Source organism: Xenopus tropicalis, chromosome 3 (genome assembly GCF_000004195.4).
Source record: "Xenopus tropicalis strain Nigerian chromosome 3, UCB_Xtro_10.0, whole genome shotgun sequence".
Taxonomy (NCBI): Eukaryota; Metazoa; Chordata; class Amphibia; order Anura; family Pipidae; genus Xenopus; species Xenopus tropicalis.
The window spans coordinates 14,991,494-15,013,425 of record NC_030679.2 but is presented as its reverse complement, the minus strand read 5'-3'; the positions used below and the strand labels follow the sequence as shown (position 1 = coordinate 15,013,425).

At 40.2% G+C, this 21,932-nt stretch overlaps 1 protein-coding gene across 6 annotated transcripts in view; it reads right to left on the bottom strand.

The window, feature by feature from the left end:
* The window catches only part of tspan9 (tetraspanin 9), a 246,563-nt gene that overhangs the window by 14,495 nt on the left and 210,136 nt on the right, over window positions 1-21,932 (bottom strand). For all 6 annotated transcript variants that reach the window (XM_012958537.3, XM_012958536.3, XM_018091932.2 and 3 more), the window contains 2 exon segments: window positions 10,755-10,946; window positions 6,063-6,137 (listed from right to left, as the gene is read on the bottom strand). In XM_012958537.3, the coding sequence (XP_012813991.1) occupies window positions 6,063-6,137; window positions 10,755-10,946 (267 nt within the window).

Sequence of the window (21,932 nt, the reverse complement as noted above, 5' to 3'; positions counted from 1 at the left end):
TGTGGTGCAGAAAGAGAAGAAAAGGGAAAATCTCTGAGAATAAAAGATGTATAAACGATATATAACAACAGTACTGTATAATTCCTTCATAGCAATAACCTCCCCATCACTACACTTGCTCAGCTTTCCAAGCAAGTGGCCCAAACTAAATTACAGATGTAATAGGAGTTTCCAATCAGAATCCTGCCTTGCAGCACTGCAGCCATCTTGCTGTTATCTAACATAGGGAGATTACAGATATTACTCTGGAAAGGCCTACGCATCGCTTCAGATTTCCGAAGTAGTGCAAAGTTTCCTCCTGTAGGAAACTTCATGTGACTTCGGAAAACCAAACCGATGTGTAGATCTTTCCACCAACCTCTCCCTTCATTGATCAGTGTAAACACAGGAAAGTCTGCACACACACGCAGAAGTAGAAGAGAAGGCAAATAGTGCAAATATCCAATGGCTGGGGGCATTTTTTTTTTTTAAGCTTTTTTTGTGTTTCCTATATAGGAACCCAACGGGGCAGGCATGACTGTTCTAATGAGGCCCTCTAGTGGCCAAATTATCAGAAAAATGGTGATTCTAATAAACAATACCTTTCTAAGAAAGCATCTCTCATACCTGGGCACAACCTAGCAAAAACAATAGGGGTCATTTATGAAGACCCCTCCAGGCAGAAGTGCAAGAGCACATTTCTGCCTGTGGTCTGGATGCACTTTGCACCTGCAGCCGTATACAAATACAGCACAAAGAACAGATTACAGTCCTTATCATTGTAAATACAGGGCCCCATTGCAACCTGCATCTGTTGCAACCAGAGCCACAATAAAGGTATAGGACACAAAGGGAAAACTAAAATCCAGGTTGCCCCCCCTGCATGCTGATGAGCAGGAGTGCCCATAGTAGAGAGCAAGGAGTTCTTGATGCCCCCCCTGTGAGCGGGGATGAGCGGGAGTGCCATTGCCTGACTTCTGAATGAGGTTCAAGTTGGGGGGCAGGCTGCCTATATGCATACATTCAGGCAATTCATTTAGGCTGGAAGACTGGGAGCAATTAAAAAAAAAAGGTGGATTGCACCTGTAATTTGTCCATTGCACTACACCTTTCACTTTGTAAATGACTCCCACTATGTATTGTGTTCTAAATCCTGACTGCTTGCTGTAATGCCCTTATAAGAGTGAGCGATAAATAAAGTTTTTAAGTTTATTGTTGAGGTTAATTTTTTCCTTCTTCCATAGGACTCATATACAATGCATTAATTTAATATATAACAAAGGATACTGGGATTTGAACATGTATGGGACCTGTTATACAGGTTTTTTTCAGATAAGGGATATTTCTGTAATTTTGACCTCCATATATTTAAACATTAATTAAATCCAATAGGATTGTTTTGCATCTAATAAGGATAAATTATATCTTAGTTGGGATCAAGTACAAGGTAATGTTTTATTATTACTGAGAAAAATAAAATTTTTTAAATATTGGCTTAAAATGGAGTCTACGGAAGATGGCCTTCCCGTAATTCAGAGCTTTCTGGAAAACGGGATATCCCATGCCTATAGTTTGTCACAGCTGTGAGGCCATTAGCTTACCTTTCCTGCCTTTAATGCTTTTAACTGTGGTTTGCCAAGACAATGAAACAAATCCCAGAGCTGATTTATGAGGTTCCTTATGATTTACCAAAGCTATTAATTACAATTCAATAAATTCCACAGTCTGGAAGAGCGAATTAATAGGAACCAGGACCTTTAACCCGACAATATTCCTCTGAAAGGACTCTGTGCCAAAGTGCCGGCCAGGTAAATAACTTATGTAAAGGGGTGACGTTCCCACTGACCTTTGCAACAACTTAGCAAAGGCAAGTATATGAGCTGTGAATGCAAGAATAGTTTCAGGGACAGCTCAATAAAATAACTGGTTGCTTCAAAAAGGGCAGCGGTTCATGGCAAATCATATGTAAGCTACCCCCATTTATTTCTAATATATTTTAAAATGGTCTCAATTGCAGTGCAGTGAGAGGAGTGCTTCTCAATTAATGTTCAACGGAGCGTGCTTAATGCAAGGTCTGTGAACCGAAAGCTACAGGATGAACGAGTAACACAGAATAGCATTCTAGATCTAAGTACAATCAGTATATATCAGCTATATTTTAATTTTTGTTTGGGGTGAGGGTTCTAGGAGGACAACTTTACCAGGACCTACTGATTAGGTATGTAAGAAGATTGTGGGTAACTAAAAAATACACACATAATAAACGTTTTGACTTTGTAGGCTGAATAGCAGTGCCTATAGCAGGTACAGTAGGGAAAGGGCCTAAATATAATAACAGTGGGTATAGTGCAAGGACTGTGGCTGTGGGATAGCAGGTATAGTAGGGAGAGATGGTGCCTATAGTAGCAGTGGGATAATAGCCTCTGGGAAGGGACTGGGGCTGTGGTATAGCAGGTACAGTAGGGAGAGATGGTGCCTATAGTAGCAGTGGGGGGATAATAGCCTCTGGGAAGGGACTGTTGCTGTGGGATAGCAGGTATAGTAGGGAGAGATGGTGCCTATAGTAGCAGTGGGGGGGATAATAGCCTCTGGGAAGGGACTGGGGCTGTGGGATAGCAGATATAGTAGGGAGAGATGGTACCTATAGTAGCAGTGGGGAGATAATAGCCTCTGGGAAGGGACTGGGGCTGTGGGATAGCAGATATAGTAGGGAGAGATGGTGCCTATAGTAGCAGTGGGGAGATAATAGCCTCTGGGAAGGGACTGGGGCTGTGGGATAGCAGGTATAGTAGGGAGAGATGGTGCCTACAGTATCAGTGGGGGGATAATAGCCTTTGGGAAGGGACTGTGGCTGTGGGATACCAGGTATAGTAGGGAGAGATGGTGCCTATAGTAGCAGTGGGGTGGATAATAGCCTTTGGGGAGGGACTGTAGCTGTGGGATAGCAGGTATAGTAGGGAGAGATGGTGCCTATAGTAGCAGTGGGGGGAAAATAGCCTCTGGGAAGGGACTGTAGCTGTGGGATAGCAGGTATAGTAGGGAGAGATGGTGCCTATAGTAGCAGTGGGGGGAAAATAGCCTCTGGGAAGAGACTGTGACTGTGGGAAAGCAGGAATAGTAGGGAGGGATTGTGCCAGTAGTAGCAAGGTATAGCACTGAATGTACAGTACTAGTATAGTAGAACAAGAACAAGTGAGGCACAGACTGGACAGTCCAACTTTACATAAATAATGGTGCATTTTGCCCAGCATGCACTAATAAAGATAGGCCAGAATTTACTGCCTTTCATCTCTGCTTGGGATTTATATTTTTAGATGTCTTTTGTCCTCCAAGGCAGAAGGCACTTCTAAGTAAAAACCTATTAAGTACTTACAATTATATTTCATCCTTCCACTGAAAAATTTTTGATCATCATTTTGAGAAATTTCACATTTGTGCCGGTGAGATTTCCTCAGCGCATTGTGTTATACAGCAAGACCATTATGGGCTCATTCATTGAACACATTTCAATGTACGTATATTTTTATAGCGCCCCTTGGTATATGCAGAATATTTAAAGTTTTACAGCAATTACATGCGCTGAATGTCTTATTTAAAGAGCCGACTTTACATACAGACCAGCTTTAAAGGGGAAATGCTCTTATTGTTTCTGAAAAGGGCTGCAATGATAGAAAGGCCCATTACTGGGCATATAAATGACTGGAGGTCACTATACTAAGTTCAGGTGAAACATACATTGTTGGGTTCTATAGGCTTGTGCCTATAATGTACCGGACACACTTTGAATCCAATCCCATTTTATTAGGCTTAGTTTGAGAAGGTCCATATTTAAACCAAGTTCATGTGGTTTTTTTGGAGATAACACTGTGCGTTTTGGCAACTGTAACTCAATATCAGCTCTGGCTACTCCCTTCATTTCTTTTATTAAGTAAAGACTCACAACCCAAATCACCAACCAACATCTGAAGGCCACCGCCTCTGTTCACTCTAGTTACTTTGCACGTGCAATTAAAGTTGCGATCATGCTGACAATGCTGCGGTAGGTCCAAAACTGCTCCTTGAACTTGTGTTTGTCCACACACACATTCATTCTTCTCATTCGTTTACAGCAAAGTTAACATGGCAGAAGGTGTTAACATACAGAACCCCATGGTTGAAGGGTCTGCTGTATGGTAGCTATGCCATTGGGCACCCTAGAGCTACTGCCACGTGGAAGTTCTAGGGCTATCCCGGAGGCCAGCGTCAAAACACATAGCAAAATTGCGCCTAAACATATGGTGCACATGTCTGGTGTGGGCTGAGCATTGGAAACAACAACATCCAGTATTTTCAGTATAATTGTGGCAGGCATCTAGATGCACTGGATGGAATTGAAAACATTTTAACTTGTCTCCAAATTTTTATGTTTCACTTTGGTAACTAAACAAGCCCCCTATAACCCCTGGAATCTGAGAGCTGGCCCTTCATCTTACTGTTTTGTTTCACTTCTCATTTGCCAATACAATTCTGTCATCTGTGCCAAACTGGTGGTTCATTAGCCAAGTTTGCCCATATTTAGTTTGAGTGAGGGCAAAAACTAAAAAAACAGTTAATAAGTGACTGGCCCTGTGTATGGATCTTTCTCAGGTCCCCTGGGAATTGAGGTGGTGGCCTTCCCTGCACCCAATGAAGTCATTTCCCAACCAGATTTATGTTTATATACAAATTCTATGGTTTTAATCTTCACCTTATTTCCCCTTTCCATTAATAAAACATTCATTCTTCTTCTTTCTGCTTCATTTACTAATCTCCCAAACACCTTTGAAGTCTTTTCCCAACATCATTACATCCTTTAATGCTTCTTAGACAATGTTTCGCAAAGTCATCTTCCAAACAGGAGGCCAAATCATTCATGTAAATACTCCTTCCCTTTGATATGCAAATCTCAATCTATCATTCTGACGGAACAAAGGACTTCTAAGTAACTGCACTTGTTCCCCCACCCCCGGCCAAGAACTGTTAAAGGAACAGTAACACCAAAAAATGAAAGTGTATAAAAGTAACTAAAATATAATGTGCTGCTGCCCTGCACTGGTAAAAGTTGTGTGTTTACTTCAGAAAGTCTACTATAATTTATATAAATAAGCAGATAACAGATAAAACACTATTGTATTCTACAGAACTTATCTGTTATCTGCTATGTAACCTGTGCCTTTTCTCCTTTTTTTGCAGCTTGAATGGCTGCCCCCGTGGCTACACAGCAGCTTATTATATAAATTATAGTAGTGTTACTGTAGCAAACACACCAGTTTTACCAGTGCAGGGCAACAGTGCATTATATTTTTATTACTTTAAAGCTCTTTTATTTTTTGGTGTTCCTATTCCTTTAAGGTGGCCATACACAGGCAGATTTCAGCTGCCGGTTCGCTTCCTTCAGACAGATCTGGCAGCTTATCTGCCAGTGTATGGGCACCTAGGCAACTGACATATGGTCTAAAATCACAATAGGGCAGGTTTGATTTTCCATTGGATCAGGAACCGCATTGGGTCGTTGTCAGCTCCATACACTTCTTTGAATGTCGTCATTGTTTTAAAGACAATACAACCCACACTCTTGTCATCTGAAGGCTGTCAGGGGATACTGGGAATTGTAGTTCTGCAACAGCTGGAGAGCTATAAGTTGACACCCTTTTATCACCTGCCCCCCTCCCCCAACAGGACATCAGCCATCTTTCTAGGCTTCAGTACTCTTCTTGTTTGTTTTATACACTCAAAGGAAAAGCAAATCCCTGTAACAGCTGTTTCCTCTTTTCAATTTGTTCAGATTACTATAGAAAAATACATTGTTCCAGTTTTTCAAATGCAAACACTGAGCGAGAATCTTAACATCTGTGCCTGCATAATATAATGAATGTGCTTTCTCCATCGCATTTGTCTTACTTAAACAACACGAACTTAATAAAGAACTTTTTAAAATGTTAGAAATCAGATCCTGCAACTATTCTCCTTTAGCAAAGAGAGGAAAGCCTGCTCAAGTGATTGGTCAAGAGAAACAGCCAATGGAACATCAGCTTACTGGCCTAAGATATGACAGATAATCTTACCTTGTCCATATACACAAAGAACAGGATCAGCAGGATCAGTTCTGCTAAAAGAATAATCAGCAGGATGATGAAAAACTGAAAGACAGAAGAACAAAGAGGCACTGACTCATAAGTTTAGGGAGGCCCTAAAATCAGTTTGCTGTGTGGCCAGTAACGTCTAGTTACAAAACTGTCCTTAATTCCACTCAATCACCTTTGCACTCTTTCTCATTCTTAACTTTCACACCTTTGACTGTCTTTGGTTTAACTAGTAATTTTTTTATCAAGGCTACAAAGATCCCTAGGTTTCAGAAAGGTATTATCCATGCCCCAGTTAAATCACATACCCCTAAAATTTCAGGTTGAATCTGAATCATCTATATAAGCAGGGCTGGATTTGTGGCGAGGACACAAAGGCCCGGGCCTGTGGTGGCACAAATTTAGGGGTGGCATGCTACCCAGCCACACTGAAATTTTGCTTGCATACGGAGCAATGGGGACCAGACGCACAGAAACTTTAACATGTCCTCTCCCCACTGCTCCTTATGTGAGTTAAGTGGCGCGCACGCATAAAAACGGGGGGGGGGGGGGGTGTAGAGATGGGCGAAAGGGGGCGGCCTCGGGGTGGCTTCACTCTGACATGTCTCCATGCTTCTGCCCCAATCTCTGTGTGCTCGTCACATCCTTACCATCAATCTCCATGACTCCTTGCTGCTTCTGCCCCAGTTTATGTTTGACTCCTCTACCTAATCAATCGAGGTGACCTCTCACAGCTTCTTCCCTGATCTCAATGAGCTCTTAATCGATCTCTGTGTCCTTTTCATATCTACTTCCAAGATCTTCATGCTTCTGCAGCATCCTTTCCTAGTCACTGTGAGCTCTACCTTAGTGCCTCCTCATTACTGATCTGCATGGCCGCTCTCTATGGGGTACATTTACTAAAGGGCAAATTTTTTTTTCTGGCAAAAATTCCCCAAAAAGACAATTTGCAGGACATTCGCAGATTTACCAAAAGGAGAAGGACACTTTTCGCTAGCGATTTAATTTTTCGCCCGGGGAAGAAGCGAAAATTTGGTCATTTATCAAAGGGTGAAATTTTCTCTTTGTTCCCTTTTACGTCAAAGCCTATTTTACCTGATTCTGACTTGTAAATGGATGAAAATAGGTCTGAAAGTGACTGTATCAGTGATATAAAATCCTGCATTCTAACAAAAACGTAATTGCACGCTTTTTTTCATAATTAAAGTGGTATTCTTTTGTAAAAGTTGTAAATATAAAACATATTTGACTTTAATTTTATTTTTACCTCCTGTATTGATAATGACTGTGCATTTCACGCCTGCTGACTGCAATTTGATTATAAATAAATAATATTATCTTAACTTGAGAATTGTTTGTGGTTCATTAAAGTCATTACCATGTCTATATTATTTGCCCAGGTATTAATGCACTCAGAAATGTTCTTACTGCAACTGACAAGAGAGTTAGTCTTCCTTTTGTTTCCGTGGACATTTAGAAAAATAATTGGCCCCTTTCAGCAAGTTCAGCGATATCATTAATAAATACACACATCTGTCCTGTATATAGCCGCTGGTTTCAATTAACACTAGCTCATATACGCTAGCAAGTTTTCCATGAAAGATAGTGGCGCTAGGGAAAATTCTCTAGGAAAAGTACGTGCTAGCGCAAAATCTCTGGTGAAAATGTGCGTTCTCTTGCTGCAATGAAAATGTGCATTTTAGTGAATAAGAGTATTCCTCACAAATTACATGTCACCACCCTTTTAAACACGCCTCTACTGAAACTAAAGTTCTTACTTTGTTTCATATTCTTATTTTTAAGTAACATTTGCAGTTCTGTAGATGGTTAGAGAAATCCAATCTGATTCTTCCATTTACAGTCTCCTTGCTGGAGGGCAACTTCCACATAGTTAGCTGTACAAGTGAAAGGTCACAGCAAATTTTGCCACAGAAGCATGAATAATTTTACCTGTCATGTAGCTTTTGCTTACCTAAGGCTCTTTGTATCTACACTGATGCACACGTCTCATTAAATTATTGCAAGGCAAAATATATGTGTCTTTAAGAGAGAGGCTGCCCAGTGGGGATCTCTTTCTCAGTGTAAAGGCAAAAGTGCTGCGCCTTCTCTATGACCAGCCACATTATGAATAAGTACTGAAGAGATTGAAAGCTGTTCAAAACCCAATCCAGCTATGGTTCAAAACCCCAGAGGTCCCCTGATTTTCTAAAGCCACTCTGCCTGCCTAAAGACATCTACTGTATACACTAGATAATACTGGCTGCTGTCTTGACTGCCTATTGGCCTTTGCATGGGTCCAACAACAGCAGCATCTGATGAGTAAGGGCTCTGGCACACGGGGAGATTAGTCGCCCGCGAAAAGGGAGATTTGTTGCCGGCAACTAATCTCCCTGTTTGCCAGAGCCCTTACTCATCTCCCCGAATTGCCATCCCACCGGCGAAAATGTAAATCGTTGGTGGAATGGCATATGCGGCGCCGCGATTTCCCTGAAATTGCGGAAATTGCCTTGAGAGGAGACTTCCGTGATTTCAGGGAAATCGCGGCGCTGCGTATGCCATCCCACCGGCGATTTACATTTTCGCCGGTGGGATGGCAATTCGGAGAGATTAGTCGCCCGCGAAAAGGGAGATTTGTCGCGGGTGACTAATCTCCCCATGTGCCAGAGCCCTTATTGGGCCAATATTGATCAGAAATAATGAAATAAGGACTAGGGCTGTGAATGTTCTCATTATCTAGGGTCTGCACAAGACCCTCCCAGGTGATTGCAGGGCTGAATGATGGTAACAGCTGGATTAGGTCCACTAGTTGTATGGCAAGGTCATACATATCATGAACCTTGTCCATTAATTGGAACTCTCCCACTAAACCAGGACAGGAGGGAGGTTTGAACACCTAAACCTTAAATGTATTTACTTTTGGAAAGCATTTTGATTGGGCGTATTCAAAATGCTGAGCATCTTTAAGGATTGCTCCTCATTAACAGCTGTGAGATTTGGGGAGGTAATGCCGAACTTGAACTAATCAGTTGAAGATAAGAATGTTGACAATCCACATTTTTGTCCAAATCTAATCTATCATTTTGCAATTTTATAGGGCACCTCTTTTGAAGGAATACATTAAAGCTGACAACCTCTGATGATCTGCCCACCACCTCCCACCCTAAAAACATGCCTTCAAAATCCCTGAACATTGACCCAAATGAGAAATATGGGAGAATGTCAACATAGGAGAGTGCCTCACGATTCGGTCCTGAAACGCAACTAAGAATCATGTGACAATCATCTTTGGAGGTGCTTTCATGGATGGCATTTTGGCACCACATAAATTGGCCTAAGCATGCCAGTGGCTTTTCTAGTTGTACTTTTCTAGACGGGTCACCCCCTCTTCTGATGAAGTGGCGAGAAGCCATGAAATGCGTAAAGCTGTGGGTGCCTAACTCCGTGATGGTTTTAATCGTTTGAAGTGATATTTTATGGAAGGATGTTCCTGTGCTCCGTCCACAATTTATCTATATTTCACTGAGTTTTGCCTGGATCGGGGGCGTGTTTGAGACGTTGCAGCACGGAGAATCTAGTTGCAGTTCAACCCATCTGGTGAGTGCTCCCCTGTTTTGCTATCTCTTTTCTGTGCTCAGAAGCAAAACCATAATAAAAGCAACAAACCGATAACTTGTGCGCATAGCCTCACATTATAAAATTACAGTCTGACAGCACTTGCACTTTTATAGTTCTATGTTTAATGACATCTACATTTTTAAGACACCTTCGTGCCTTTTCGCATTTTAATGGACAGTCGGTGAATATACTGGCGGTCATTAACCCTGGCCAGAATCTTTACCCAAAGAAGCTGTTTCTGGAGGAAGACTGAATTTATCACCTGCTGTAAATATCTCTCCCACTGAAATGTGTGCCCTTCAAGGGCAGATGGAAGAACACACGCACAGCTAAAAGGTCTACATTGTTCAGCATGGCATATTTTGTTTCAGTATTTACCACTTCATTCACAAGTTATCTAGAGCAGGGTGGTACAAATAAAGATGCCATATGGTATCATTAACACTCCGTTGGTATGTTCAATGCAACTGGAACCTAGCTAACATAGAAAATTAGACTCAACTAATTTCACCTGATCCGAGAAAAGGAAATGAGTTGGCCAAGTTGGATGCAAGTTGGATGTACAACTGTATCTACGCTGTTTGGTTTGGCATTGTTTGGTGCAACTATGAGCAGACATCAAATGTCAACGGAAGTCAACAGATGTTAATTCTCAATGCAAAAGATTGGAAATCATTGTTCAAGCAAGCACCCAACTCCAGAGCAATTATTTGAAAAACACCCACATGCAGGAAGCTTTGAGCTGGTGTCAACTCAGTATAAAGCAGGTCACACATGGGGTGCTTTTTGGGTTACCCAATGACTTGGCCTGTTGGTCAACTGTATATTTTGCAGTTTGACCATGTAAAAGGGTAATCAAGTAGAACTAATTCAGGTTAGGGGCATCTGTGAACTAAAAACTGGTTTGGGGATATACTGTATTAATAAAGTAAGAGCTACCATTTAAATCCAGCCCACATAATCCAGTGAACATACTACTATAAAATTCATCTACAAATACCCTTGGATTAACTGCAGGCTGACTAGTAGACACATGACCTGTAAATATTAGTTACTTACACTTAAAAGGAGGCACTTGTTTTCCTTGATAGCACCTAAACAGCCAAGAAAGCCAGTCACCATTACGATTGTTCCGATGGCAATGACCAGGTTAGCAGCTGAGAGTGAAGGGAAGCTGGGAGAAAACGTTGCAAAATTTCCTTGCGAAACAGACAGCCATATTCCCACTCCTAATAATCCACAGCCACACAGCTGCAAGAGAAGAGAAACAGAGGTTATAATGATGCATTCTAATCTTAGGAAAAGCATGAAAGATTACATTTAGTCTTTGTTCTGTGATCTCTTCTAAATTTCCTGCTGATTGATATACCCCTATCATTTTGTTGGCCAAAGGCGTGACATAAGCAGGTTTAAAATACAAGCACTAATTAGGTCACAGGCTTTGTAACTACTATTAACCTCCAACAAATGACTACATTTTAAAGCATGCTGGATACTTTTGTCCAGCAACATCTGTGGATACAGGATGAACCAACCATGAGAAGAACAGTGTGAATGGTTAGGAAGGCAAAGAACAATTTCTATCTTAAAATACATGCATGGGTAACTCAGTAAGGCAACTTCAGAAGGTGTTTTTAATGTGTTTAATGTATTGAGAAGGAACAATAAGAGAAGTGAAGAAGGTCTTAGAAGGCTGAAGGTCATAGAAGGTAAAGAAGGGGTACCTAGACAACTAGAGAAGGTTCAATGTCAGGGTAAAGGACACAATACTGAAGAAGGTCTAATAATGTAATGTTATATTAGGAACTCAACAAGAAAAGTGCAGAAGGTCTTATATTATAAGGAACAACTGATGGTCATACCCGGTAAAGAAGGAGCACCTAGACAACTACAGAAGGTCTTCCAGTGTAAGAGTAAAAAACTCAGTATTGCAGAAGTTCTTATAATGTAAGGAAAATCTGAAGGTCAAAAAAGGTAAAGAAGGAGCTCATAGACAGTTTAAGAAGTTCTTTCAATGTAAGGGTAAAAAGCGCAGTATGGCAGGAGGTCTTTTAATTTAATGAGAAGGAACTCAACAAGAAAAGTGCAGAAGGTCTTATAGTTTAAGGAACAACTGAAGGTCATAGAGGTTAAAGAAGGGTTACCTTCCAATGTAAGGGTAAAGAACTCAGTACTGCAGAAGGTCTTATAATGAGAAGGACAAGACTCTGTTTCCTAGAGTTGGATGGCCTACTTATACAGCAGAGGTAGCTGTGACAATTGTCTGTTGCCCAAAAATATGTTACTGTGAGATGGAATTAAGAATGTGTGCAATTGGAGCATGGTGCAAATGGGATTGTGCGAGGAAATACTGGAGGTGAAAAGCAAAGCCAAGTTCAATGATTACAAATGGTAGAACACAATGGATATAAACAATTATGCCTAGAATAAATAAACTTCATGCCATAGCCACACATTCTGTATACCAGCATATAACATACACATTATATATTTATAAAAGTAAATACTAACAGACAGACATTATTTGTATTATAAAGCAAGTATGAAATACAGATCTCTTTTTCATTTATCATTGACAAAGACTCCCGAAGACTTCAGCTGTTCAGAAAGAACTGAAGCATGGGACCCACAGGAATTCTGCTAGAATTCTGCTTCCTGATTCTGCACATTAACATTCTGAGAATGATTCCACAGGTTGAGCAGAGAGACATATAGCTGGAGCCTTGCTGTCTGCGTGTCGTATCATAAAGATTACTTTTCAGATCAAAGTGTGAAGAGCCATTAAACACTCTGACTAAATTACGACATTAAGCCTGGGCAGAATGTTTGTACTTTACTACATATATTGCCATTATTGCCACTTTATATACCTTGCTAAATGGGGCTGCTCTTCCAGTGAGTGATTTTCTCTTTATAAAGGATAGATCCAAAAGCCCACAAAAAAAGAATCCATAGAATATATAAATGTAATTTTCAAAACTGGATAAACTATGACATATTATAGAATGTTTTTTTCACTGGGAAACATATTTTTTTCTATTTAAATATTGTACTATAATGAGCATTTCACTCTGTTATGATAGGAACAGCAAACAATCTCACATTGTTGGTAACAAGCATGCCCTGTCAAGTAGAAATTGAAACCCTTAACATACAGTAGATGCAGCCCATGATAGCCTGGTGGCTCACTAGTAATGGATTGCCATAGAGAAGTCATCTGACACATAATAGAAAGTGACCTGGCACGTAATATCCATAATAGCCATTTGAGACATTTTGCCCAAGAAATCACATCTCTGCAACAGTTGGGTCACCACTGGGAAACTATAAGCTGTTACACTGAATTAGCCTATTGGATCTAGCCTTTCCACGACTTTGGCATTAATGCCCTGTTGACCTGCCAACCATCACCCTACTAAATCTACTAAAGCTAATTTAGAAAGACTGGTCAATATGTGAATATGTGTAGCTTGCTCCGATGAAGAGCACGTTATATGGATTGGCTAGTGCTTCTAAAATTGTCTACTCTATTCAGTAGGATGATGGTTGGCATGGCAAGATGAGTCATCCAAGCCAGAAAGAGACCTAGACAGTTGTGGTTCCATCACAATTACATGTACATATGCTAAATCTGCTTATTGTTAGTTAATAGTAGATAATTTGAGATCTCAATGGAAACCAGGGTTGGGACTAGCGGCAGGCAGGAAAGGCACGTGCGTTGGGTGCAGTTGGTAGGATGCTCAATTGAAAAAGTCTAGAAGTCAAGAGAAGTAGGGATAAATCAGGGTAACTGGTGGCAGGTTTGGTGTGCGGACTGATGGTGAGTGGTATAAATAAGCAGCAGGCAGGGCAACGGACAATAGTATTTGCCTTAGGCGCCAATACAACTTGGCCTCGCTCTGATGGAAACCATTTACATGGCCATATCAAGCTATTATGCATGGTGGATAAAGAAATAAACAGAACCAAATTTATAGGCACATAGATACAACACTGATAATATATGTATGTATGACTACTAGGGCCACTTTGAGACTCAGAAAACCCATTAAATATATCATTAGTAAGAGAGCTATACCTGTTCCATTTAGTATCATCATCTTAAATGCTGATCACTGTGATATAAGACCTATAACCCAACTGTCATCTCTAGGGTTCTATACTCAAGTGAACTGAAAGAAACCATCTTCAAAAAAAATATCAAACAGACAATATCATGATTTTGCAGTTCTAGTCAATTTTCACCTGCCTCCTCAATGCAGCTCCTATTAATCAAAGAGGCAGACAGAAAACACCCAACGTGCGCACATGCCAGAAAATAAATGTTTCCAACACACAGCCAGAATAAGCCTGGGCTATAAATTCAGCTGCCGGAGTGGCCGGCTCATCAATACAAAGGCAATCTTGCTACTCTACTGTACAATTTGCAGTAAATTAGAGGGCTTAAATGAATATTAAGGGCGGGTGGAAGATATTTACAGCTAAGGGGGATGTACAGGGACTTGTTTATTTGTATTATTAAGATTAGGGGTTGCATCCCTGTCTTGTTGACATAGATGGTGATTTGTTTGGATAATGAAGATCTAGGCTTATAATAACATTCATTTTTATGTTGGTAATTGCAGTTGTGCATAAAGAAGATGTGCAGGACCAATGTGTTGGAAGCGCATGAAAAATACAAATACAAAATAGTGCAATATGTTTCAAAAGTTACAAAACGTATCACAAACAGCTCTACGAACAAAATGTATCACAAACAGCTCTAGGAGCTCCTGATGAAGCGTGGCGGACACGTGAAATGCGTAGAGCTGTTTGTGATACGTTTTGTATCCAGATACTGTAAGTAGCCTGTACTGCAGCAGGACTATTTTTAATAAAGGTTAATACACTATATTCTGTTTTATCTTTTGCTTTTCCAAATTGAATGGAGAACTTGAACCTACTTCTATCAACAGTGGATTTAATTTATCTCTGCATATCTTAACTACCATCTGGTGAGTGTACAACTACATCACACTGCGATTTGTGGATTTTATGTGCACTTTGTCATTATTTGGAGTTATAGGCTCACTTTAGTTTCATTAACTTTTGAAACATATTGCACTATTTTGTATTTGTATTTTTCATGCGCTTCCAACACATTGGTTCTGCACATGTTACCCCATTCAAGAGGGGTATTTCTTTTGGAGGAAGCAGCAAGAGATTTGAGCACTACGTTTATTGTCTACATTGAAGACTGAAAGTAATTAAGCACAAGGACACCTTTAGCGCTGAGTATCACTCAAACTTTTTTGTACCTAAAGAAGAAACTGGTCAGTTGACTTGTGCTTGCCAATCATATCAAAATCATATGACTTTAAAGGGCAATGGAACATGTCGCAGGAAAATACCAGTTCCACGGGAGACAAATCAGAAGACACCTTGCCACTTGAATCTACTAGGATTGTCAAATGAAAAATGATTTACATGTGGTGATTCTAATGGCACGTATTTGGCATATTTCCCATGGGCAACCAATGTCCTTATTTGCCTTTGCCATAAGCTTTCAGTCATACTAGATCTTGCAAAAATTACGCCCAATTCAAATCTTGGATCCAGGCTGGTACCACAGGTAAGCAGATGAGGCACATGGCTGGTGTGACAGGTTGAGGGCTATCAATAGGGGAGGTGGTCCGGTGCACCAGGGGTGCCATGTGGACTGAGTGAGTCCCAATACTACCTGGCCCAGCTATGTCCTGGATTCCCTGCAGCCCTAATCAATGCATATATGTTTCCATATGGTTTTCTGCGCTCACTGATTTTAAACACTTAACACTGCTAAGTCCGTTGTGGTGTAAAATGTAGGTGTAAATTCCGGTATACTATATATATATAGAAATTTGAGCACCAAAGCTTTAGCTTTATGGGCAAAGTGCCGCTGTGGGGTCTTTTACATGCTGCGGTTTTGAAAATATTCACATGTATTATTTCTTGCCATAAAATATATGTGAGTAATTATAACTTTGTTAATGAAAAAAAAAAAGAAAGATTCTGGCTCCTCCCTCTACATATTAAAAAGTAACATGGTATATCTGTGCATCTTAAAGCAGACATATTGGATAAATGGGACAAACCCAAATTTTGTAGGCAATTATGAATAATATATGGTGCTGCTTTTACTTTGGGCTAAAAATTATTCCTATCTGTAACAATGGCCCCTTTATTGGAGCTCCCTATAGATCCTATCACTTCTCTGTCCGTGTTTCAAATGAAGAGTGGGCGTGTCCTAACAGTCCCTGCCAGAAGCACAGTAGGAGGGGGAGAGCCAATCACAGTCCTGCACTCACACAAGCAAAGACAGGCTTCAGTTCCCTATCAGGTCAGCCTAGCTGCTGATTGGTTCCTATCCTACAGTGCAGTGTGCTCTGTGCCGCCGGCTCCCCTGCACATCCAGAGAATTCAGCCAGTGGGATTTTGGGGGAATTTCCCAATAAATCAGTCCGAAACATAACTTTTTTAAGCACAATCCTTATATATTTAGAGGAGTATAATTCACCGGTACATTCTTAATTTTATATGATATGTCTCCTTTAAAGTAAATTGGTTGGCTGCTAAGAATCACTAGATCTGGGCAGTCTGTGCCTTTCATTACATTCATCCCATAAGCTATACCAGCTTTTTGCCACAAATGCCCATGGTGGCAACTTTGAATGTGTCACATGATCTAACATAACTATTGCCTTAAAATGAATATCGATGTAAAATATAGCTAGAATAATGGCATTTGGTCTGTTTAATTATTTTTGCAACTCAGCTTTAGTTAGGAATTGAAATCAATAATGGGTCCTTACGGACAGTTACCCTAGCAACCAGGCAGTAGTGTGAAAGCAGGAGGATGAATAAAAGTTCCTGAACAGGAAGTCAAGTAACATAAATAATGCAAATAAAAACATGTAGAAAATCTAATTATAAAATGAAAAAAAGCCTCAAAATACATTTTTTGCCTTAAAAAGGCCAATTCAAAAATACTAAGAATAAAAAAAGTCAAACAAGAAGATTAAATGGGTATTTTCTTATAAGATGACTGTTTGTAGAAATATTACTTCCCCTTTAGCCCAAACCGATCCTAGATATAAGACTCACATCCCGTATACAAGTGTATTTATGTGGCACCGGCTACATGAAAGAATAATAGCTGCTGAATTGCATCTTGGCTTCTTAATCGTCTGCCAAAAACCTGATGTATTAGCAAAGGCAATATTAAAAAATATCTTAGCGCTACTGGATTAATCCAGGCCTCCTGATGAATCCTCTGCTTTACAGCCCCGATCTGCAAGCCATTATTTTTTATGCAATCCCTGGCATGTAATGGGCTTGTTCTTCTTCATTCTGATCATACAAGGATAATGCAGGGCTATAATTCAGTTCAGCAGAAGAGCTTCCATTCAGTAATATAGAAAACTATATATAATATCTGAAAAAAAGTGTTTCTCTTCAAATATGATGATCCCTGGGGAGAAGCCCATCTTCTAACCTTATTAATTGTTCATACCAGATATTTGATAAAAGGCGGATTATTTAGCCAGATCAGAACAGATGGCTAAAGGAAATCCGTCCTGCTATACAGTACATGAAAGAACACTCTGGAAAAGAAATATTGTTGCTGGAAATAAAAGTAGTTTAACCCTTTGTATGACATTAACGTTTCCTGAAGAACCAATGGAATGTATTAGATCCATTTAGTTAATTTGCCAGAAGAGAAGGCCAAAGCCTTGTAGAAGTCAATGGAACTGTGTTTGGCTCTTCTGAGCATTGTCTTTTCACCTTCTAATAGAAACGAGCCACCGTAATCATAATGAGTCAAGTATACCCCAAACACAAGGGCTATAGCAAATTCACATCCCTTAGTGCTCATTAAATAATTAATTATATTGTGTATGGTACAAAGCCTGTTGCTTGGTTATTTCCATTGCATCATTGCCTTTAACCAGGTTAGGTACTGGGGAGGGAAAAACCTCTTAAAATATGTTGCATGTGTCCCAAAAGATTGCATTTATGTCCACACACTGCATGCTGGGGTATTGTCACTGTGCTGTTCCAGGGTATTCATTAGTAGCTAGTAGCTTATTTGTGTTGGCTGATTTGGTGTCTGGCTTGTCAGACACAAGGCCATTAAATTCATGGAGTATTTGCTGTATGGCAAAAGGCAGTGCCATGTTTATAGAAATGGGCCCAAATGGTAGTGGCTACTTAAATCTTTTCGGCTATGTTTAATCACTGTATTCCCTATAGTTTAGGGTTTTCCTCAACTTACCAATGTTTCCTGCTGTGAATGACTCATACTGAGTCATACTGTTAGGCTGATTGAGTGTTCAACAATGAATGAGTACTATGGACTAAGCTATTGATTCCATGCGTCGGCGTTTATCTGCAGGCCAAGAAATAGCCTAGTCTGGAGGAACGTAATTAAAAGTGCAAAATTTTTTCCAGTTTAGAAACTCTTAGCAACTATTCAGATATTTGGTGATGACCTTTAAAGTTATCTGCTGATTGTTTGCCATTAGGGTGGCCATGGCCTTGTAAAATATCAGCCAAGGCTAGGGCCAGTATAAGAAATTTATGAGCAATGAGTGTGCCAGTAATTTTGTAATCAATGGTGGCTTTGCCCCTGGCCTGCCCTGATTTGCCCTAATTCCTTCTCCCAGCTCCCCCCCATCCCCATAGGGCGGGGCCTATAATAGGGTGTAGGGGGGCTGAATTTAGAAAGGGTGACTGGTAGGGGAAGAGAGGGAGCAGGCAACCGGCAGGGTAAGTAAAGAAGAATTAGCAATTGGCAGGGTTAAAGTTAGAGATCAAGCAACAGGGGATAAAAGTTCCAACAGTAGTGTGGGGTGGAGGTGGTCTGGCTGGGCGTCAGCCAAATGACTGGACAAATTGGACAAACTGGACAAATTGGCCTAACCACTGAATCCCCACCCGATTTCCTCTTTATGTCCTCCTCTTTTCCATGCAGGCAAGTATGTTTTGTTATAGAAAATGGCATCCTTAGTTGAAATCGGTGATATAGCCTATAGCAAACTTTGTTCGTTTTATTAACTCACTGTGAGCGTGGTGCTTCCTGTGATCAGAAGTTTATCACTTGGAATCATGGCAGTAAGTATTTCTAAGCCATAACTATGAGGCCAAACATGCACTGGTAGTGTCTACGTGGTTAGCATTGGTACTGGAGGGCAATTGTGACTGTCCAACAGGGAATCATGCAGAGAACAATTCCATCACAACCACAAAGTTTTGGGTCCATTTTTATAGCACTGATGGTAAAAACTGTCAATTGATCCCTAAAAGATACAGAACAAATGTTGCCCACTGTCGTTCCCAACTGGGTGTTACAAATATAAGCAGCAATTTTAAACAAAACAAGGTAAAGGCAATTAGACAAGAAGTCACCATATGCGGCAGAGCACTTGACTTTTACATGCACCCCTATAATTAACCGCAGACAGGCCCATTGCCTTGTTACCTGACTCACCCGTAATGAAAGTTCTTCATATGATAGTTCAACACAGAATGTTCCTATAAATGTTAGAATTCATTAGCAAAGCGTAGAGGCTGAATAGTTTATTTTATGTTTTTAAAATATTGAGTTAGTGATGTGTCATTTGCAGAGTTCACACTAATTAATTTGCCAGACAGAAAGCCTTAACATAGTGCTCTGCTGAGCAATAAATCACAGAATACATAAATTATAAATATCCTAGTCATGAGCATTGGAAGGGCTATAGCCATGCAAACGATAGATACAAATGACATATAAATTGTTGGCGATGGAAAGTTGTTTTCAGACAATGGATACACAGACCCTCAAGTGGCATCTCAAATTATGTCATGGGCCAATTATCTGTTGTTTCACATGTTTGGGGTCAAGATTATTGTCAAACAATGATGCCATACAAATAGGCCTATGGAGATCTTGGGTATAAGCATAAAAACATTTCTTGAAGATGCCAAATAAAGGTTATAATATTATTATTCCTATAAAACATGCCCTCAAGCCAGAAATTTAAAAATAGGCACTTACTTTTAGGCCACTGGAAGCAACATCAGTGCGAGTGGTGAGCACATATTGCTCACGTGCCACTGGTTGTGAATAACAGTTCTAGACTGAAAGCCCTAGCACTTTTGCTACTTTGCTTTTTGTTTTTAACTGTCCCCCTGAATAGTGTCAGATACAACAGCTTCAAGAAGGGGTTTGATGGCTTTTTTGGCAAGAAAGAAAATACTGAATTTAGCTCTTAGTACAAAGTTGATCCAGGGACTGGTCCAATTGCCATCTTGGGGTCTGAAAGGAATATTTTTCCCCTCTCAGAAAAATTGGAGAGGCTTCTGAAGGGGTTTACTGCGTTCCTCTGGATCAACAAGGAGTTAGGTAGGGTTTTATATGGATAGAAAAGGTCGAACAAGATGGACATATGTTGTTTTTTTTTCAACCAAGTCACTCTTTTACTGTGTTTGCTTTTTTGGGTGCAAGTCTGCTGCACCTATTGCCGCGGCCTACAGTTGGAACCCTCTGAATTACTGCCAACTTTAGGGCGGTGGTAGCTCCAGAATTCCCTCTGCATCAATAAGCATATTCACATGCCATTCATCAGGGCTGACTTTGTGGGCATAATTGCACTTGCCACAGATATGCGCAAGCATGGGAAGCGTGTTTAGGTACAATTTCCATGAACAGCAACTGTCTACAGAACAGGATCAACACTGACATTTTATGAGACCAGCAAATGACATTTATTTCATCCTTTGCTTTAAAGAAAAAGCAACAAAAGTATTATAATAATTCATTTTGAAATATCTGTAAGGCTCAGGGTCTATTGGCACCTAAAGCCAAAGATATGGAATTGCTTAGGCAGGGTAAATACATTTTCAGTTGTGTCTAATTAAGAAACAAAATATCTCAAATGCACTAGGGATTAGAAGAAACTTAATTATAGCAACACTAGAGGGTAGGAACAGGAAGTTTTCCCAAAAAATTAATTGGCTTTAATTAATTTCCAGAATAATACTGTTTTCTAATCTGCACTGATTTTGGTGCAAGCGGCTGCATTATGATTTTCTCAAATCAACATTATTAATATGAGGTATTATAAATGGAAACGTTAACCTTATAACCAGGCTTAATTACATCTATAAAACATCAAAATTGAGAATATGAATTTTCTGTTGTTTCTGGGTGTGTAGCACTAGATATAAAGAAGCATAGAATTATGAAAGGGAGGTCAGGTAGGTCAGGCCTATAATATTCATGTATCCCACATCCAGTATTTGGTATGAAGTTTGGCCCAGCAGTTTTTGGATTTGGTTGAGTGCTAGTCTGAACTGACTTTAGTTGATACTATTTGTTTTAGGAGTTTGTTTAACTGATGGAACTTATGCAAGTTAGCGCTCAACATTGGTGAAGGATTTGGTATTTGTCCAAATCTAAATATTATGGATTTGGAGAGTGCTGGACTGGAATGACAGGGGCCCACCAGAGACTCTTAGACCATAAGCCAACTCTCCAAATTATTTTTACTCCTCACTCAACCTGTTTATTCCCCAGCCTTCTTTTCTTCAAATACTTTAATCTATCTTTCCATCTTTTTAGCTTCTTTGATCCCATACAGAAATAGTGACTGACCATGCAATGGGCCAAATGGTTGGAAGCAGTAGGCTCACTGACACTGGATTAGGATCATATCTAGTACACACATAAACATGATACAATATTTTATATGCCATTCCTCATAGCCAGCCTATACAAGTCATTACCTGACCATGTTATACAGCTGCCTTCCAGGCACAACCCGCAGCTTGTTCTCAACATCACCCTCTATATCAGGAGTCCCTAAGCTTTGCAATCCACATTTTAAAATAAAAATGTTTGGGGAGTCACACAGTCATAAAAAAGGTTCTTGGGGTTGGCTATTTGGTAGCTACATTTGGACTGAAAGCCTGAAGAAGATTCTCCTCCAAGCCAAGATAGGCACCACCCTTGAGGCCACTAGGAGAAACATAAAAGAGGGTGGTGGGCAACATATTTCTTTTAAGCCATTGGTTGGCAATCACCTGGTAGGTAGATTAAAACCTCAACCTATGATATAGAGTCTATATTATAGGTGAGGTGTTGGTCTACTCACCAATGCACCCATACAGTTTCTACCCTGAGGGTAGCAGAGGAAGTATTCTTTAAACATTCATGGAGAAGCACAGCTGCCTACA